We start from the raw sequence: 21,131 nt of genomic DNA, 5'->3' as shown, positions 1-21,131 counted from the left end.
CCAGTTTTGTCCAGTTTTGCCACGATACCAGAAGCCATTTGGCTCCTCGCTTCGCCGCGATCTACTCGTTGTAGTCGATGGCGGTTGAGCTAACCTCCACAACGAACCGACAGGTTGGTGTCGAGGTATGCCGCCAATTTTCACTACAAGGAAATATTCTCACAAGATAACTTTTGCAAATGAAACTTTGGGAATTCCGTTAAAAATAGTAGGAATATTTTTGTTGAACATATTCAATTTTTTCAAATTTCAATTTCAAATTACCCCTGCTACTACGCCACTGCATGACTAAACACTTCAAATCATCGGGAATTTTTTGCTGTTGAAGTGACACGTTGAAAAGGTGCGTCAGTGGGATCGCTAAAATATCGGATTATTTTTTTTTCAGAACAGCTGAAGGTATAGCACTTATACCTGGAGTATAAAACGATTTGGTTTTTTTGTATTGCAGAGAGAACCGATTGTTTTGAAATGATGAATACATCCGCACTAAAGGGAACATCACAGGCCGCCGATGGTAGTCGTGAAGACACTCGAGAAGTAGCTGGCAAATAAGGAGCACTTTGTTGCCGTCTTAGTCGCTACTTCGCCATTGTAGACCATCCTAGACGGAAGATTAACGACGTATTAACAAAAGTCCAGAAGCCCTTCGGATTTCGTCGTATGTTTTGTTGGATGCGGTTTACATTTTCTTTGTATAGAAATTTATTGTAACTGCGTTACTCATTACATTATTCTATAGCCTTGATCAATCAGTAAGATAAGTGGCTTTTCAAACCACCCTCGTAACTGTGGCGGCCGGAAACTAAAATTGCGGTTTTAGTGATTAAAATAAATGTATTTTATAAATGCGTAATAAACACGTGTGTCCACTACGAACTCTCACGGTACAGCTGGTTTGTTTCGTCGTTTTCCCTTCGATTTTCTACAGCTCTGCTTACCGCATCGAACATTGTTGCACGATCCACCAAGAGTCCGCTTTCAATTATGCTTCAGTGCGAACGTAGAGTAGTTTACTTCTTAATCACGCAACTACGACACGCCTGGAAACCATCTCAGAATCTAGGATGTAGCTCTAATTAACTTGCACAGCCACATATGCATCGGCAAAATTCGCAGTTAAAAGAAACTGGTAATGCCGAGAACCACGCCACAACCTACCCTATTTTAGATTGTGCGGAAAACTGTGTTCCCATTCCCGTTCATGCGCATGCAGCTGATCAACCCTTCGCCCGGGTACCGGCCCGGCCTGCAGCTGAATGGTAGAGGGCGGGCGCGATGAATATTCATCGTAGTGTGCGGTTGCTTTTAAGAATCAAGGGAAATACGCGGGCAAACAAACGGCTTTTGTGATTGCAAAGATACGATGAATTTGCAATTTGCATAACCCACATCCTCCCCCTCCGCAGGGCGCGCGTGGCGATGTCTGGCGGACGGCAAGTGGTGCATTGTTGCCTACGCCCGCTCGTTATGATTGAATGGAAATGAAATGCCAATCCTGTGAGATTTGTGGTATATTTTTTTGCTGGAAATATGCATTCCCATAGTGTGACATGTTCGTCATTTGGCGTCGATGCAGGCTACCTTTGGTTCAAAGGAAACGCTTTGTAGTTTGTAAATGATAGTGGGGAGCGGGTTGTAGTTTGTAGAATCGAATAAAAATAAAAGAAAGTGTCGAACAGCGGATCCAAGCTCAACAGGTTGCTTCTAGTTTTCGCTCTTATAAGGAAGACACCCGTCATTCAGTCAGTAGGTAAAACAAACCTTCTAGCGAACCAGTTCGTCATAAGAACACGATAGGTTTTTTTTTGCTCGGATGTCTTTTACCATTTTTCACCATGTTCTTTTCGTTCTGTTTACTCGGCATTGATCCTCCCTGAGGAGCGTGCAAGTTTTTGCGCTCGTGTCACTTGTTGTGTATATCCGCACCGTAGCATATTTTCACAGTCTTTTGGGCTTTTCGAGAGGGAAATGTTTCATTTTGAGACAGTTTTTGTGCGTGCATACTTGGGTTTGGCTGTGCGGTGCCGCTCTACGGTTGAAGTGATATGGGTATATGTTTTTGGGGAGTATTTTCAGAAGATTCCTCTGAAATAAAAAAACGAAGCTTCCCCACTTCGTTATTCGTGGAAGGATACGCCTTAGTAACGCAACTGGGAATGTACCTAGCTCGCCATAGGAGCCACAAAAAGCTTCCAAAAGTGGCTCGTTAAATTTACTCTACATGTAGATATAGCTCTTAAAGCGTCCGGGTTGGTCACAAAGCTGCAAAATATAGCACTTACACTGCAGTAGCGTTTTTTGCTCGTGTTCTATGCGACAGGGAACAGTAACTTGCTGGTTACGAACATAACATTGTAGCACTTTGTTCGGATGTATTATACGTTAAAGTCGGAGAACTCGTTAGTGCACATTGTATGGAATCTAGTATTGGAAAATATTACATTTTTTACAAAGGTATGCAATGGCGGTAGTGTTTTTTTGTAACGTTGGTTTGGTGTACTGGATAAATTAGCAAGACTCGTGGGTTTAGTTATTATCTCTATGTTGACGTTTTTGTAGTTTCAGAGCTTAATTTGTTTCCAAATAAAGTGCCTTTCGTTTCACGTAAACTAGATCACAAAATTAAACATTGTTCAGATCCAACTGTGTATGCTCGCGAACTAGTCCAAATCACTACTTTGTGAAACATGATTTAGTTAAAAAATCTAATACTATACTCAGAGAGAAAAAATTAATCATGATTAAAAAAACTCAATTATATATCGATGTTTCCAGTTCGAGTCCTAGGGAGCAAATTTGAAACGCACAGCCACCATCCACCAAATAATGTAAACCGCGTTCACTAATGTGAAACAAAAATATTTTAGTTTTTCGATATGATTTCTAGATATAAATTAACGCTAAATATTGTGAACTCGACCAACTAATATGGTAATAATTTGGATTGTGTTGTTGACATCGTAATAATCGGCACCATGTTCGTTAATATGCTGTTGCGTTACCGTTATTTTATAATCACGTAAATACGAACGTGTGGGCATTATCGCGTATTCTCAAGCTTTGAATTATGAACATTTCCTGAAAAAAAATGTTTTTCAGCCATGCCACACCCGTAATCAAAAATGCGGCGCGTTACCAAAAAAAATCCTTTCATATTATTCCATTTTATACTTCATCAGGCATTCTACCCATACCGGCATACCTGTCCAAAATCAACCAACACGACGACGCGGGCAGCGAATCCGGCGGTGTGGGTGGAAGTGTGTATGGATAAACATTTTAATTGTACTAAGGTCATCTGCCTGCTCCGTGCTTTGCGGTGGCCTGCATCGTCGTCGCGTCGCTTACTTGTCCAAATTGCGATGGCAACGAGGTGAGAGGGTAAATAAAACGTCAAAAATGTCGAGAGGCCCGTAAAACATGTCCGAGTATAACGTGACAGGTGTACTAATGGATTCTTGCGGCCCGTTGCACACTGGGAGGAAATTGTGTCAAAGTGTATAGGAATTCGAGTGAATCGTATTTCAGTACGCTTATTTCTTTTGAGCTCGATACGGGGTTCGAACGGCATCTACTTTAAGCGATGAGGTAAGAAGATTGTGAATTATTGAAAAGTATTTTATTGAAGTTATAAAAGTCCAAGCGAACCGACGTGTGTTCTCATATCTAGAGGACATCATTGAAGATCAAATTATTTCTAAGAGGAGTCAAGAAAGTAGTTTTTCAAGGAGGTTTCGACATTGAACTAGGCTTCACATAGCTAGGGTTGGAAATTTTCAGAAAAAATGAAAAAGCAACTACATCAGCGGCTCTTTCGTAAAGTTTAAATAAATTGATGAGAAAATGTTAAAGATACCGGATGGAGCGTAGCTTCTGGTTCGCTGCTTCCGGTTCGCTGAAAACTCGATTACCCATCGCTGGCGCTTCACTCGACTTATTCGCATCCAGTCCCTGTCGGGGGAACTAGTCTGCTCAAGGGCTTTGGTCTGGCGATTCCAGATGGTTCGTTGTTCCCGGTACACTTGCACCTCCATCAAAGCTGTGGTTGCTCTCACAGTCTTCCCCTTAGCATAATCGGCGTGACTTTAAAAGTTGGAGTCGATGACATATTCTCCGACCGTGATTTTCGCCTGTTGCTGTCTTTCGGCTGCTAATCAACACCAACTCTGTTTTATAACAAGCAATCGTCTCCGTGGCGAGTGCCTTCACCTCTTCTAGTGATTCTCCGATTACTTGGAATACCACATCATCCGCAAAACCGAAAATCGTTCCATCTCTGGGAAGGTTCAGCTTCAATATTCCATCGTACACTGCGTTCCACAGCGTTCCGGGCCACGGAACGTAAGTCGGAACGTCAAGGTATTGGTTTTCGAGTGTGAGACGTAAAGTCGGATGGTGACGAACATACTTTATTAGCGGGACGAGGACGGCAGACATATTTGGCGAATGATCTCTAGCTTTAACGAAGCGCAGATCCAATTTTTTTTGTTCTCGTTCATTGTGCTGTTAATCTACAGAAATGTGGCCTTACCCTAGCTGTCTAAAAGAGTAATGCTGCGAGTTAAAAATCTTATCGACCGTATCCTATCTGTCAAACTGGAAAATATCGAATTTCATATTTTCATTGATTTATCCAGTGTGCCTCAAGGTAGCACCTTCGGACCATTTCTCTGTTATTTATTCTTCAATGACGTTTGCTGTGGCCGCATCACGTATTTCGGAAATATAAAACGTGTGTGCCAATAGGCTCATTACCCTACGTACTCAAGAGCGGCCGAAAACATTATGGTACGATAATTCTAACTAAACGCACACACAAGCATAAAAATTTATTTCAACGCTAACCTGTACAAACTCACAAACAACACACGTCACACCCTGCGGTATTGAACAAAGTTTTAAATTGCGCAGCGCACGATAAACTTTGCACACAGCAAGTAAATAGGTGCAAGTTGCACATGATTCTCCTGCGTGTGCAGAAATGCCTTAGCGTCTACCGCCTATTTTACCGTCCAAACCGGACGATGCAGTCATGACTCAAACAGACACGCGGTATCTTTATTTATTATGGAAAGTAGAAAACGACCGGATGGATTTTCGGCTTTCACGGTCTAGAAAATAAGAACAGCTGTTGTATACTGCCCGACGTTTCGGTCACTGGTTTTGGCCTTATATTTCCCTTGAAAAATGCCAAAACCAATTGCCGAAACGTCGAGCACCATACAACAGCCGTCCTTATTTTCTAAACCGTGAAAGCCAAAAATCCACGATATTTATAATCTCGTTGTATTTGATCGAGTCGCTAGGTGCTCCCTATTGACGGCTCTGCCCGGAAAAGACTGGCGCGTGTATGGTAGTTTTCACGTTTTCCGAGATTCATTAGCGTTCAAAATAGTATACTATGGGAATACATAAACAGTATAGCAATAAAATCTAATTTCAATAAAACGATGTAAATTCATCCATAAATAAAAAAGTTATTAGCGTTCAAAATAGTGATGCAGAAACTTTTGGATTTTAAAATGAGATAGTGTAGTAAGACATTTTCTATGTCAAAAACGACTTTCTGAAAACTCTCATTGCACATTTCATCGGATAGAGGGCGCCGTCACAAACTTTTCAATAAATTAGGATATAATTAGGACAGGTTAAGAAGAAAGTAAGTGCCTGTTCTATAACTTTGTAGAAGGTACCTAATTTTTATCTCTTTCCATTGGGAATCGAGCACTACCACCATGCGCGGTTAGTCTCTATGCAAAACTGACTCAGACATTACTTTGTTAAAAGTTCAATAACTTCTCTCAATAAAATTGGATTAAGTTGTAGTGTTCGACAAAGTTATGGGAAATAAAATTATTTATCTTACTTTTGCTTGCAGTAATTTTTCATGCAGTGCCACCTAGATATGAAAATGTAAACTAGTTGGGCGGTAGCTAGACTTGTCCGATTTGGCTTAAATTTGGAGCAGATACTCCTGACAACGCAATGAAACATTAGAGGTCATAAATAGGCAACTTGTGAGTGCGACTAAAATGTAGCGACTGGTTGCATCTTCAAGTTTGTAAGTTGGGATTAATATCTCGATTTCAGCGCTTCAGTATGCAGCCGGATTTTTTATTTGATTATAGAGGTTTTAATCTTAAGGAGATTCGCCTCATTATAGATTAGAATCATCTTTTTAGATGAATCTCTAACCCTATGTGCGGGGTTGGGAATCGAACCCAGATGAGCTACGTTAAAGGCTTTACCAACCAATTTACCAACCACGCTATGTCCGCACCCTCTGCCGGCTTATTCATACACATCCTAATGGTACACTTAAGAACGTAACCTTAGAGAGCAACGATTCATGTCAATTACTGAACGCGTACCGAAGCATCGTCTTTCGATCTTTTTTATTCGCTATGGAATAAAAAGAGAGAAATGATCAGAAATCAGAAATAAAAGGGAGGAATAACAGGGTCGGATCCGAACGTTTTGAACAATTTTAAATTGGTTTCAATTATAAATTAGTTCTAAACTCAAAATCATATCAAACCAAATCTTTCACTGATTTTCATTAAATGAGGTTATTAAGTATCACGTATTGTACAACGCTTATTTGAAAATCGAAATTTCAGACGACCGCCGAATTCCGGATCCTGAGAAGCAGAAAGAATCCATTGGAATCGACCCAAGAACGCCTGTGTCGTCTTTTCCATACACTCTATTCAAATACTTTTGAAATTGCGCTCCGATCCTTACAGTCTGATACAAAGAAAACAGGTTCGAAAGCACTTTTCGTCCTCGCTATTTTCAAAACCTTGATGCATTAAGTGCTACAACTTTTCAAAAATATAGTAAAACGATCCGAACCCTGCAATCAAATGAACAAGCCTTGTTTTCAAGAAGCCGAGCACCTCTGTCATTCTTGACGGTGAGTGTGAAAAAAATCAAGAGCCAATTATTTTTAATCAATAATCAGTTTTTGCTTGAGTACTTGTTTGGCAAATGTTATGAGAGACTTTTTGCGAAGCTTTGAAATGACCATTTTCATTGATATCTTCCCTGTGGGTGAAGGGAGAACAGTGAGTCTAGTTATGTACGGTATGCAAACCCAAGACATGTTGTCTTCAAATGAATTGAAATTGAGTTGTCACCTTCTATTCGACAGTTTTCACGATGCCACCCGCGTTTCGGCTTTGTAAGGCCAAACTGGTGCTGAAGGGGGTCAATTGTGGTTGTTTTCCGTATTTTTAATGATCACATTATAAGCATTTCGGTTAAAAATCAGCTGACAGCGTCAATGGATTATTAGAATAGAATATTCATATACAATGAAAGTGTACATTTCAGTATCGTTTCAGATATTAATATATTGCAAAAATACGCGGGCAAATTGTTGTCTGCTTAACACGGAAAAACATTCTTATGGCTCTAAACCAAATGTATGTGGAAACAAAATCATTATACAAGATCCACCCAATGTAACTTATTTTATATAAAAATCTAATAAATACGCTTACTTCGCCTCGACTTCGTGCTTTCCGTAAGGAATCAAAAGTCTTTTTATAATGTTTAAATCCATTTGATGCAAACATTATATTAGAAGGGGGCTGGTTGATGGAACGATGGCTTCAATCGAGCTAACACCTACCAAAATTCTGTAATTAAGTTATTTGCATGAATAAATGGAAACATCTTTTTTTCTGTTAACCGCTGCCAGCAAGTGGGTGTTAGGATGATTAGGACACACAGTATTTGTTTAGTAAATCGTATTTTAATTTTCTGTTTGACATTTTAGTATTTCATTAGCACCGAAAAAGTTCATATCCCAATAGCACCAAATAAGTTTGTTCATAAAATCTCGACGAAATAAAGCGTTCATCTGTGCTAATCTAAAACGACAACGCTCTAGAAACGCAATATTTTAATGTTTATGAGTTTATTTTATTGGCCAGAAACAGCTAGAGCTGGCTAGTGTCAGAGACATAACCGCGAGGTTGATAAGACTACTCGATGGCATGAAAACCACATGATAGCAATTCCAACAGTCAACTAGCAATTCGTCCACACATACCGTAGCTGACAAAAGTATTGCAAGAGCCACGATGAGACGTTGTTTTTTCTTCCATTTGTTGGAAGTCAGTGATGCTGAAATGATTGTGCTCACTCATATTTATAGATTCGAGTTACTTTGGTATTGTCATTATTGAACCATTTAACAAATTTCTGAATATATTTGCGAACAAACTACAAAAACTCTTGATAAATGGATTGAAAATAAAAAAAAACTAACCAAAAAAAATGTTTTTCTCGTATTCTGAGATCTGTCGCGTAGAGCAGCACACAACGCTAACTAGAAACTACTTTTGCAGTTCTCATGTGAACGATAAAGTTTTATTTTGAGGGATTATGAAATAAGGCAGCTCGTATCGTGTCTTAAAGATTGGGTTGCCTTTCCTGAACATCATTCGGTGTCGTTGCACGAGGCGTTTTAGTATCATTACTGAGCAGTACTGTCACTCCATTACCTAATGGAAATTCAAAACAAGATAAGTAATTGCATTACTTTGTAATGCTTCTATACTGCCGTTCTATGCATAATTGTCCCATGTATATAGGGAACCCCATAGAACATGGGACAATTATGCGAATAACGGCAGTGTAGTTCTATTATAACGGTCTGAAGCTGCATGAGACAAAGGTGCATTATCCTTTATCCCAACTTTTGATTTTCCCGTATTTGATCAAACTTTCCCAGCATCCAGTAAGTTTCCTACATTTTGCCCAGTGTGCGTTGTCTGGCACAGTACCCGGGTCGGCCCGAGATGGTCCCGGGTGGATGAATGATTCATGAAGGCCGGGATGGAAAATATTCCGTAGGAAAAGACGGCTACCGCTAGTGGCTGTTTGAACAAACTAATAAGCTCATCATTCGGGGTGAAATGTTCGCCATGGGATAGAAGGGACTTTAATAACATTCGGTAGTCAAGTTGCGGCTTTCTGCATATCGACTACGTCGCACCCTGCGAACAAAAAACTGCTTCTGTGTTCGTGCACGAATATCACTGAATTAATTTCTCCATGTACTATTACTCAACTAAATTAAGGCAATCCGTATGGGCAGAGATTATTTTACAATTTCGTTACATTCTCTGTGCTGTATTTTGCTTCGTTTAAATCAACTGCTACTGTATAGCCGTAAAACTTTTGATTCTCATTAACATCATAGAGTTTAGATTATCAATCAATGACTCCGCCCTTCCTGTATTTAGGTGGTATCACACGTTCCAATAACCAACAACAATATCTACAAAAGATTTGAATCTCAATTGACACTTGAACTAATTCTACTTCTGACAAAAATTGATCTGATAAACCAAATATCATATGTTTGACGTTTCGCCTCTGTTGGAATTGTCCGCGGAAGTATCGCTACGATCGGCTACTGCTGTTGTTGCTGCTGCTGCTGCAACCGCTACGGATGCGGTGTTTCTTGAAGCGTTCGTACTAATTTGCTGTTGGAATGTGGCTAGTGTCCGGGGATCCAGTTCAAGTATGATTTGCTTACCACTGTTGCTGCTGCTGCTGCTGTTACTGCTGCTTCGCTTCGCACTGTCCAGTTCGTCCGCTGCCGCCGGGAGGTAACGGATGACGTTACCGCCAACGTCACCGCCGACACCACCTAAACTGCCCTCCACACAATAATTACTGTCATCGTTATCATTATCATCACCATCGTTACCGTCGTCGTCACCCCCGGGGATGTTGTGTACGATACTCGGGATGGAGACCTTCTGCTTGGCGATCAGCTTTAGCAGCTCAATTGCGTCAAGAGCCTGTCGTTTTTCATGCAGGATTCTGTTCGGAAGAGGCGGAAAGAAGAGTGGGTGGAGAATGCGTAATTGGATGTATTAGCAACAGGCAGCAACAGTTAAACTACTAAATGGTTAACGACATGTTAGCAAAGCCCCTGTGTAAATGCGGTCCAACTGGTTAGTATTTGTTAGTGTATCTACGAAACCCAAGTTTACAACTTACATTAAATTATACTCTAGATAAATAAACAAATAAATAAATAAAAACAAGCAGACCCCTACGGAGAGTTAATTTAAAACAATCCAAGTCAATTCTAAGTCATAAGCAGTACCGGGTTATGAATTTTCTGAACATTTTATTTTAATTTTGCTCTGACTTCGTTACATTTTGACCTATTTGGATGGTCTTTAAGAGATCTGGAATTTGGTTCAGTTTCTGTGTCCCTATTAGCATTCAAATCCGTTGACCGGTTCCGGAATTATTTGGGTTCTCGTGGGGTATATTCGATATCCAAGTGGGGTAGCGGACGAGTTTTGAAGAAATATCTCATACATTAAAGTAGATTTTTTTTGAAATTGCCTGCATATCGCGCTATTTTCTATTGATTCTTCACAATGGCCATCAATTGGCCCAATCTTGGCAGCTGGAAAACTGTTCCGAGAGAACCTTACAAAATGTATGTACTTTGTTATTATTCCAGCTGTTTGGATTAACAGATTTACACGAAATGCGAAGTTCTTCAAATCATATGCTCCTCCTACAGCTTTATTAATCTCGGTATGGCCATTCCGGCACTGATTGCGGCTGGAAACAAACAAGGACATTTGACGCCATTTTGAAAACCAAGATGGCGGTTTCCAGCTACCACAAAGCAGTGAAAACCATCATCAATATGAGCACCACTTGAGAGGGATGGTGAGCAAACGCTGGAAATTTATGATTGACGCACTTCTGAAAATTAAAATGGCGGTTTCCAGTTACCACAAAATATTGGCATCATTTGAAAGGAGGTGGTCAGTAGACAACAACAATTGATTTTGATGCCATTTTGAAAACCAATATGGTGGCTTCCGGTAACCACAAAACAGTTCAAACCATCATCATTTGAAAGCGAGTAGTGAGTAGAAGATCGAAATTGAAAATTGATGCAATTTTGAAAACCAAAATGGCGGCTTTTAGTTAGCACGAAACAGTGAAAAACATTGTCAATATGGGTATCGATTGGAAGGGGATGGCCAGTAGAAGATAGCAATTGATTACCACAAAATAGTGTAAACCATCATCAGTATGAGTGTCTTTGTAAAGGGGATAGTCAAAAAAAGACCGAAATTGTTGATTGACGCCATTTTGAAAACTAAGATGGCGGCTTCCAGTTGCCACAAAACAGTGAAACCCATCATCAATGTCGGAGTCATTTGAAAGGAGGTGGTTAGTAGAAGACAAACCCCGATGGTGAATCATGCACTATACTTGATGTTATACAGGCGTTCAACTGTACAGTGGCGATATGAGTACTTACAATCCTGTTCACATTTGAATTAACAAGCTCTATTCGGACTGGCTCTTCATTTTCATTCCCACTTGGAACAAAATATAACATATTTGAATGAAAACTAGCTAGTTTTAAGTTGCGATTGACAGCCTATCTAAATAGCTAATGCTATAACTTACTAATCTTGTTATGATGTTAGGATTACAGTGGAGACCCGTTTTTATCAGCCCCTTGTCAATGTCTCCGTTGATAAACGGAGACATTGACAAAATCGGGACATATATTTTTCTTTCGTTTAAAAAAAAACAGAAGCTCTTATAATATTCTTCCTTAGTCCCTAGATATAGCTTCGTAACCCTTTCCGATTATTTAGTTTAAATTTCCCTTAAGGGATTATTGCGGATCTCTAATATAAGAAAAATATGCTCAAGGAAGGATTTATTCGAATCCAACTTGGTTTGTCTGTTAGAGCCCATCAAACTACTAACTATCAATTTTCATATGATGCTGACAAAATCGGGTAAAAAACTGACAAAATCGTTTGTAGACAAAATCGGGGGCTGATAAAATCGGGTCCTCGCTGTATTAGAAACAGCATTTTCATATATCGGCTTCTCGTACATATGATTGGTCACTAGCAGCTGGACATAAACAACTAAATTATATGTTATGTAACAGTCCACGGAACAAAAACCAAAACCAATAAAATAATATTCCTAATTTTCTTGAATGTACTTCACATAAAAATTTCAAGACCATGCGCAGGGTTGCATGAAAGTGGAAATGATTAGAAATACATGCTTAATTTGTTAACTTATTCAAAAGAACTGTTTATCACGAATCTGCGAAAAACATTCTGAGTTCCGTGAAACTGTCCATGTGAATCACGTGAAAATATGAAGATAATCCATAAAATTGCATATTTCATGCATTAAATCATGAAATTAAAAACGTATTTTATGATTTTAGGAACTATTTTACTATCGCGAATAATGAACCAGTTCACAAGGCAGGAATGGATCCAAGAACAACATTCCCAGTTTCATGAAATGGTTCATGAGAAAACATCACCACTGTTTAAATTTTGTGATCTAACTCAAAGCCACGATCAAGACGTAATAAATCATGAATCAGTTAGTAGAGTTATGGATATAATCACGAGTCAACATTTGGTTTATTTTTACTCATTCATAAAGTTGTAAACTAGTTCACGGACAGAAAAACGATTTTATAACGACATAGTGGAAACCGTAAATGAAATTCCCAAAAAAACCAATAATCTCCATACTCCAAAACGTTATGCAAGCGCTAAGGAAGGAAATAGAACACAATTATAAAACAAATGAATTGTGTGCATGGTCCTGTTTTTGTTACGTAAAATTAAATCAGAATACATTCACAAATCTGGGGACATTTTTTTCCGTTCGGCGTCTTCAACATAAATACAACAGAAGAAAAACGAGAAATCGGAATCTGAGTGAACTTTTATCATAGTAGTTTGTCTTCTTTTGGTAAAGGCAAAAATATTGGGAATATTCGAGTTCGTAAATAATCGGCGTGGGAAAAAGCTTCGGTGGCGAGCCACTGGCCTATCGTTCGGTGTCAACGTATATTGAAAATTACCGGCGCCGACACACTTGTCTATCTGGAAGTCGCCATCTTGCTCTTCAAAATGGCCTATTTCTGTCTTCTACTGACCTTCCCCTTTCAAATGACACCCATATTGATGATGGTTTTCACTGTTTTGTGGTAACCGTAAGACGTCATTTTGGTTTTAAAAATGCCATCAATCGCCAATTTTCTTCTGCTGACCACCCGCTATACAATGATACCAATGATTTTCACTGTTTTGTGGTAACCGGAAGCCGCCATCTTAGTTTTCAAAATTGCATCAACAATCAATTTCGGTCTTCTATTCACTACTCGCTTCTAAACAACATCTATATTGTTGATGGTTTACACTGTTTTGTGGTAACTGGAAGCCGCCATCTTGGCTTACAGAAGGGCGTCAATCATCAATTTCTGGCTTTTGCTAACCATCTCTCTTAAGTGATACCCATATTGATGATGGTTTTCACTGTTTTGTAGGCAACCGCAAACCGTCATCTTGGCGTTCTGAATTGCATCGAATGTCCTTATTTGATTCCACCCGAAACCAGTGCCGGAATGGCCATACCGAGGTTGAGGGAGTTGTGGGAGTGCATGAGTTGAAAAATTTCGCATTTCGTATAAATTTAAGAGTCCAAAAAGCTGAAATGATAGAAAAGTATAGGTATATATTTTCTATGGTTCTCCCGGAACAGTTTTCCGGTGGCCAAGATTGGTCCAATTCATGTCTATTGTGAAGGATCGATGGAAAAAAGCCATATGTAGACCAATTAAAAAAATCTACTTACGTGTATGATATGTTTCTTCAAAACTCGTCCGTCACCCCACTTGGATGCCGGATATACTTCACGGGGAACCCGAATAATTCCGGAACAAGTCAACAGGTTCAAAAGTTAATCATGACACGGAAACTGTACTAAATTCCAGATTTTTTGAAGCTGGTTCCATTCAAATCGGTCAAAAATTGACGAAATGAGAGTAAAATTAAAATTAAATTTCCAGAAAAATAATATCCTGGTCCTGTAAAGGGTAAAGTAAGGTTGAATTTAATGATAAGAGGACGGGTTACCAAAAATTGGAATCCATTGGATTTGATTTTGTGGTAGCGAGGTAATTCGCAGATCTCATGACAAAGTCATATGTTCATATGATACCCAACAAAAACAATAGCTGAACAAGCCTTTATTACGAGGGAATAAGCTGAATAATAACTGATCTAGCCTTTATCCAGCTAAATTGTTTGTTGGGTAACCACATAGATTTGAAAATGGGATTCGAAGATTGACTTGCTAGCGTCAAAACTGACGTTGAGACATCCGATTTGTTTGCGATGTTAGATGGATGTAAACAGGGTGATGTATTCCGTTATTCAGCATAACGTAGGGTTTGTGAAAAACCAGATCCATCATAACAAAGTGGGGTTCGCTATAAGCGATTATAAGCCAATGTGTTTGGTATCTTCAATCTGCTATACAACAAGTGCTGATGATGAAATATGTAGTGCTGTGATCGAGTAGCACAAATTAATCTTCAGAATAAACATACAGTAAGTATGGATCGATACCGCCTTGTGCAGGAAGGAAAAGCTTCCATAGCTTTGGTTCAAAAACAGTATTTACATAAAGAAAACTTCTATCTTGTAAAGCTACTTAACCCCGTCTTCGTAGCTTTCAACAAAAATGGCATGACAAATCCATGTGAAATGCCTCGTGCACGTATACTTGCGATTAGTGCTATTGACGCATTTCTAAGCTAACCAAATCAGGCGACAAAATCCGTACACCATGCGGACTGTGTGCCTGGCCGTGCTGAACGATCGCGTTTCGTTGCAGAATGGTGTACGGATTTTTTCGTCAGAGCTGGTCAGCTTTCGTATGTCTTATATCCGACCTCACAACTTGCGATATTTGTGCTGTCACGATCAATATGACCGTTGCTATCATAAACAAGCAATTCGTTTATTATTCGGCATATTTGCAACTTAATGAACCAGCACTTTCTGATGATTTCTAAAGAGTTGTATAATGCTGTGCAGAAATGGGTTTCTCCTCATAATCGGCGGTGATGCAAACGCCCACCACATAATTTGGGGCAGCTATGATATCAACTTGAACGGTGCCTTTGATGGAATACTTAAGCAGTACAAATCTACAAACACTTAATGTAGGAAATCACCCAGCATTTGCACGAGCTGGCAGAGAAGAGGTGTTAGATGTACCGCTCTGCTCTGACGGTATTACGCATGATTTGGCAAACTGGCTCGCACCAAACGAACCGTCGTTATTTGACCATAAATACGTCGTCTTTGATCATTTAAATGTCTCGCTAGATATCGTCACATATTGTAATCCAAAATCTAAGTACTGGGACGTCTACGAAGTGGGCTTGGAGGTTGTGGATAAAACAAACTTACTCACAGTAGCAGCATATCAAGAGGCTTGTCCGCTTCGAGTCATGCGTGCTTGACTTGCTGGAATTCAGAACGATTCAAAAAGTTATGTAGCAGATCTTGGAATCGCAAGTGCAGTGACAGGTCGGAGGCATTTAAGATGGCTCGCAATGCATGCAAACAGAAATGCCCTTCGATCATCTGAGCGAAGTGGTTGGTAAAGCCTCTGCACAAATATTTGAAGTTTTAACGAGACTAGCTGATTAAATAAGTTGGTTTAGAAGTGGATTCATTCCAGTTCCTTATTTATTCCCAAAGAGGATATGAACAATTCAAACATGTTTTGAAAAATGTTCTTACTTGTAGTCTTGTAACAGGATAAATTCCATTAGCGTGGTGGGAAATAATTGTAAAATTTATTCCCAAAGGTGAACGCGTCTCTTATGGTGAGGCAAAGAGCCTTCCTTTACAAAACTGTGGAACGCTTAATAGACCACTACATTCGGGATATCTAATACTACCCTATTACACATTATTGTCCATAACATTGAAAAAGCTTTTTCGCAAAAGTAATCAATCTTTGGAGTTTTTCTTGATATTGAAGGTGCTTTTGACAAGATGTTTTTCGAATTCATATTGGAAGCAGCACGAGGTTATGGAGTACCTTCATACCATGAACTGGATACACGCAATGCTTAGCTACCGACATCTGTGCTCATCGACAAATAGAGATAAGAAAAATGAGTGTCTGCGGATGTCCTCAAGATGGTGTGCTGTCACCACGTCTATGGAACCTCCCAAGTAACAATTTAAGTTTTATAGCACACTACAAGTACAATCTAATTTTTTTAAAGAGACTTCAGGAGTGTTATAATACCTCAATCGTTAATAGGTCTTGTCGCCGATGGCTTGTTGAGGAAACTTAAAAGGCGTGGGTTTGCGACATATGGTTTCACCGATGATAATTATATAATGATCACAGGTATTTACATTAACAAACTATTTGATTTGATGCAAGAAGCCTTAGGTGTTGTTGAGCAATTTCTTTATGTTGGACTATCAGTTAATCCAAATAAAACATCAATGGTGCTTTTCACGCAACGAAGGATTACAACCGGAGCTCGTCCATTGCAGTTCTTTGACTATGAAATTATTATCGCAGATCAAGTTAAGTACGTTGGGGTAATTCCTGACTCAAAACTTAATTGGACAGCGCACATCGATTTCAGGATCAACAAAGCTTGCACGGCTTTCGGTCAATGTAGACGGGCTTTCGGAAAATCTTGGGGACTCAAACCCAAGTACATTCAGTGGACCAACACAACAATTGTTAGACTAATACTGGCATGCGGGTGCCTGGTATGGTGGCAGTAGGGAGAAGTCATGACAATCCAATCAAAGCTAACCATCTTCAGAGGATGGGCTTGATGACGATGACTGGTGCGTTCTCAACAACACCTACTATTACTCTAGAGGCATTCCTGAATATAATACCACTGAATGTGTTTCTGAAATCAATTATTCCTAAGCACCTTGTTGTGCATACTGTTTCAAGGTTAGTTGGCTTTGGAACAATAGATTCGTGCAACTAGCCACACAAGACTGTGGCCCCAAATGGTTACTTGGGATGAGTTTGCACTTGTTCTCAGAGACCTTACACTCACACGTAGTTTTCCTTTTAAGACTTTCAAAGTGAGAATTCCTCCTCGCAAGGAATAGCTGCCTGGCTGGATGGAGCGACAACTTGAAGAATACGTAGTTTGCTATACTGATCTGTTCTTGGTTGGAGAGCCGAGCCGGTGCTTGTGTCTATTGTCGTGAAATGAGATTAGACAAACCTCGTTCGCTTGGTAGACACTGTACCGTATTCCAAGCAGAAATCTTCGCGATTTTGTGTGGCGTGCAATCGGCACTTCAACAGGGAATTTGCGGCAAATGAATCTATTTTTGCTCTGACAGGTCAGGCTGCTATGAAATCACTTAGCTCGGTAGATTCGAGATCGAAATTAGTAAACGCATATTGAACTCATATCGAAGAGCTTAGCACTTCAAATGGAGATCGGGTCATTTGGCATAATGGACGTTTGGCATAATGGACATTTGGCATAATTGGCATAATTTTGAGAAGTGGTCGTCCTACAGGTCATTTGGCATAACGGACATTAAGCTAGATTAGTCCTGTCACTAAGTTAGTGTAGGTTACTGATGAGAGGGGTTCGAAACGCCTCTCCAATAACTAATTTAATAATAATTATGCGTTGTTTTCCATTACCTGATATTGATTATCTTACGAATGAATACATTTTATAACAGACGCATGTTTTGTTTTGCTTACCATTTTTATGATCGCTAGTGAGTTTCAGCTGCTTATTACCGTTCTTCATATCATGAGCTGTTCTTTCGAATTATATACTGTTAGATTCAGATGATGATTAACATTATCATTTCTGGATATCGCCAAGTTTCTTGCAGGGGGATTTGTTGAAAGAAATTTTCATTTATTGAATTATTGACTGTCACACTGCTCTAGCACTTGGGCGGCTTTGCCGCATAAGCGAGACCGAGGCGAGGTGGCCGCCGACGCATCGCTAGCAAACATGTGATCCACTCGTTTGCCCGGATTACTCAAACATAGGGGCTATGGATTAGTTTAAGTCCGAATGAGCGACTGCGATGTCGAACAGCAGACGACTTGAAGCAATGTAGCGTAGCCACATTAGGCGTAAATGTTATTAATTTGTAAAGAAGAATAAACTAATTAATTTTGAAACTTTAGCAATAGAACGGCTCAAAATTATATCTTACTTTTCGCACTGTCTAAAATTATTCCTGTTTCCCTGTGTTATTTTCAAAATTATGCCAAATGACCGTTATCCTGGAGATAAAATGAATTATGCCAAATGATCAATTCTCAGAAATATGTCAAATGACTATTATACCAAATAACCGTTATGCTTAATGACCTTATGCCAATTGACTTTAAGCCAAATGACCCAGACCGCTGCAAATGCTATCTACCTTGTATGGGTACCCGGTCATTCCGGTATTACTGGAAATGAACGGGCGGATGAATTGGCAAGAGTTGGCACTGTGACTGACTATGTTGGCGTCCATAAGTTAGATAAAGTACAAGATTCGCTCATGGGCGGAGCTTGCGTTTAAACAAAAAAAAAAAAAAATCTGCCGAATGTGAGTCCGAAAATGTAATTTTACCAACCACAATTGCAGTAGTCAGGGTACGGACCGGACATTGCGAACTCAATTATCACATGACTACTATTCAGTGTGGTGAGTATTATTCGTGTGATCTTTGTGAATCCGATTACGGAACTTCATATCATTTGATATGTAACTTCCCTGCTACTGCAATTGCGTATCCGGATTTATGGTTCTCCATTCATATATGAACCTACGTACCGAAAGCTGAAACTCAAGGATATGCTATTGTTCCTAAAGAGGTAATGAGCTATAGTTTAAGCCGCATTTGAATGACAATATCTCTTCGGGGCTTTTGTCATTCTATTAGCTCAGCATCCTCTTGGGCCTGTTGATATATCCGCTCATCGAGAAGTATTTTATTCCCTTGGAAATGAAGAATACTTCGGTATTCTCTATGTTCTTCGTGTCCTTATTTTCCTTATCTCTAACCTTACCGCTTTCCCAATCCTTCTAATCAGGAAATGATGAAAAGATAAATCACGACAAGGCACAAATCTCCGATCAACATGGGGAACGTGCCTTTTGAGCTAGTCGCTACTGATTCTCATTAGTGGAGAGAAATTTAGGAAAAATATGGCATAGTTTGCTAAGCCAAACCAAATGTTTCGATTTCACTAGTTCTTATTAGTTTAAAATGAACTCCTTTTCTTGTGAGATATTACGCTTAACTAAGGGTTTGCTCAGAAACACAAATTGTGTCTTCGTTTTTGAAGCTAGCGTCAATCTAGCGTTAGCTTAGTACTGTCACTAATTTAGTGTCTGATTCTGATGAGATGACGTCGAAACGCAAATTCCATATCTAATTTTGCTAGAATTAGCGTCAAAATAGTACGAAAATTATAGTCCGGTTTGTGAAAAACCAGATCCATTACAACAAAATCGAACATGCCGCTTGGTTCCGCGAACCACATCGGTATTATTGGCGTCGATCGCAGAATAGTGAAAGAGGTGTCGTTCGAAAGATAGGTTCCGATGATGGAACTGCTAACAAATTCAACCAAAACACTTAGTGACTTGCAGAGAACAAGCAAGTTTAGTGAGGTGCAGTATGGGGCTGCCGACGAGTTCCAATATATTGAAACACTCTTGACACGTGAGTTTAAAAGGCGTGAATCAGCCACGAATTGCCCTTTCTGCGTACTATTACCGTGACATGAGTCATGAGTCAACATGAGCGACTCTTATCTGGTTCTGTTGGGCAAAGAATTCATCTTCACACTGCACTATGGAATGGATGTGGATAAGCCTCAATTCCATTCTCGTTTCTAGATTTTTTTTTTATTTTGCGCAATTTCACAACGCATATATGCTGATGACAAGGATAACAGGAACAAATTTATTGTATGTTAATTAGCGGAATATTGCTTTGGAAATTGATGCTACCACAGCTTTTGTATTTTTAACGATGCGATAGGCGCAACTTATTGTCAATCCAATTACTGATGCAGCCATGAAAGGGTTGCGAACAGTGCCAATCCCGCACTCTGAAAAAAGATTTCCGCAGTGTACACGAATCATTCCCCATCCAATGCATAAAAACCTACACTACCAACATGCGCTGTAATACCTGCACCGAACAACTATGAACCGAAATCAATAATCTACATAATTGATGTTAAACTGCCATCAAACCGAAATCTGCAACAATAAATTCTACCGTTCAAAATCCAACCGAACACAAAACAAAAAAAAAAACAAGAAAAAATCAACGAAAACCGGAAAAAAAATATCCCAAGAGAGACGGTAGGTAGTTGGGGGGGTTTCTAGAAACCAGAACCACATCCGGTCTCCTGGCCCCCTAACCTGCCTGATGCTTCCTTGAGCTGCTCGATAAAATCACGCCCGGTGATGTCTGCCACCGAGTTGGGGTCCATGTTCGATAGCAGCTCCAGATCCGGCTCGCTCAGTACCGATACGTTGCACAGGTTCGACTTCATCTGGGCGACCAGCTTCTTTAGGTGTATCCGTTCCACCTCGGGACTGTCGGTGATGTCGCCCGATTCCTTGTGGGTCGTTATGGTGACGTAGTGGGTGGGCTGTAAGAAGGAGAAGAATAGAAGAAAAGAGAATTAACGTAAGATTACAGCGCGATTCATAGTGCAGCTTTGTTCGATCGATGGGAAGAAATGGTGCAGATATTGTTTTTTTTTCTCTCGCTGAATTTGCATATTACACGAGAACGGGTCATTAGTTTTTATGATAGTGGATATTTATGAGGGTGCATATTTCGGTAGGAGCAGGCAAATTCTGGCAGTGCATATTATTGCACTCTGAATAAATTTTCACTATTTTTAGATGGCTATCCCTTCACAATTCACACAAACTTGAATGAAATTGCAAATGTATGGTAGGCCCAACAAATTACTACGTTATAACTTAAATTATGAGTCTTATTCCCAGACATAACAATGCAAATTTATGGAAATGATGGTTCTGGAATAGCTTTTTATTAACTATAGCACCTTTTTCCAAGACTGCCTAGATTTGTATTTAAGGGGGTCTTCTACTCTCACGGTTTCAAAAAAATTAGATATTTTTTCCTTGTTTAATTTCAATCTATGTGTATTTCAGAATACGTCACAGAAAGGATTTGGTAAAAATCATATTTCTTGGCATGTC

The 21,131-nt window shown here is 39.6% G+C and overlaps 1 protein-coding gene across 1 annotated transcript in view; it reads right to left on the bottom strand.

Annotated features, from left to right (window-relative positions):
- Positions 1–1,944: 1,944 nt before the first annotated feature.
- LOC131687003 (DNA fragmentation factor subunit alpha-like) overlaps positions 1,945–21,131 on the bottom strand; it is a 37,484-nt gene continuing 18,297 nt past the window's right edge. Inside the window, exons 3-4 of the mRNA XM_058971038.1 lie at positions 20,316–20,548; positions 1,945–9,846 (exon numbers count right to left, since the gene is read on the bottom strand). Of these exons, the coding sequence (XP_058827021.1) occupies positions 9,372–9,846; positions 20,316–20,548 (708 nt within the window). The 3' untranslated portion in view covers positions 1,945–9,371. The remainder of the gene's footprint in view (positions 9,847–20,315; positions 20,549–21,131) is intronic.

This window comes from Topomyia yanbarensis, chromosome 3 (genome assembly GCF_030247195.1).
Source record: "Topomyia yanbarensis strain Yona2022 chromosome 3, ASM3024719v1, whole genome shotgun sequence".
Taxonomy (NCBI): domain Eukaryota; kingdom Metazoa; phylum Arthropoda; class Insecta; order Diptera; family Culicidae; genus Topomyia; species Topomyia yanbarensis.
The sequence above is the reverse complement of the archived record's forward strand: the minus strand, read 5'-3'. Positions and strand labels throughout refer to the sequence as shown.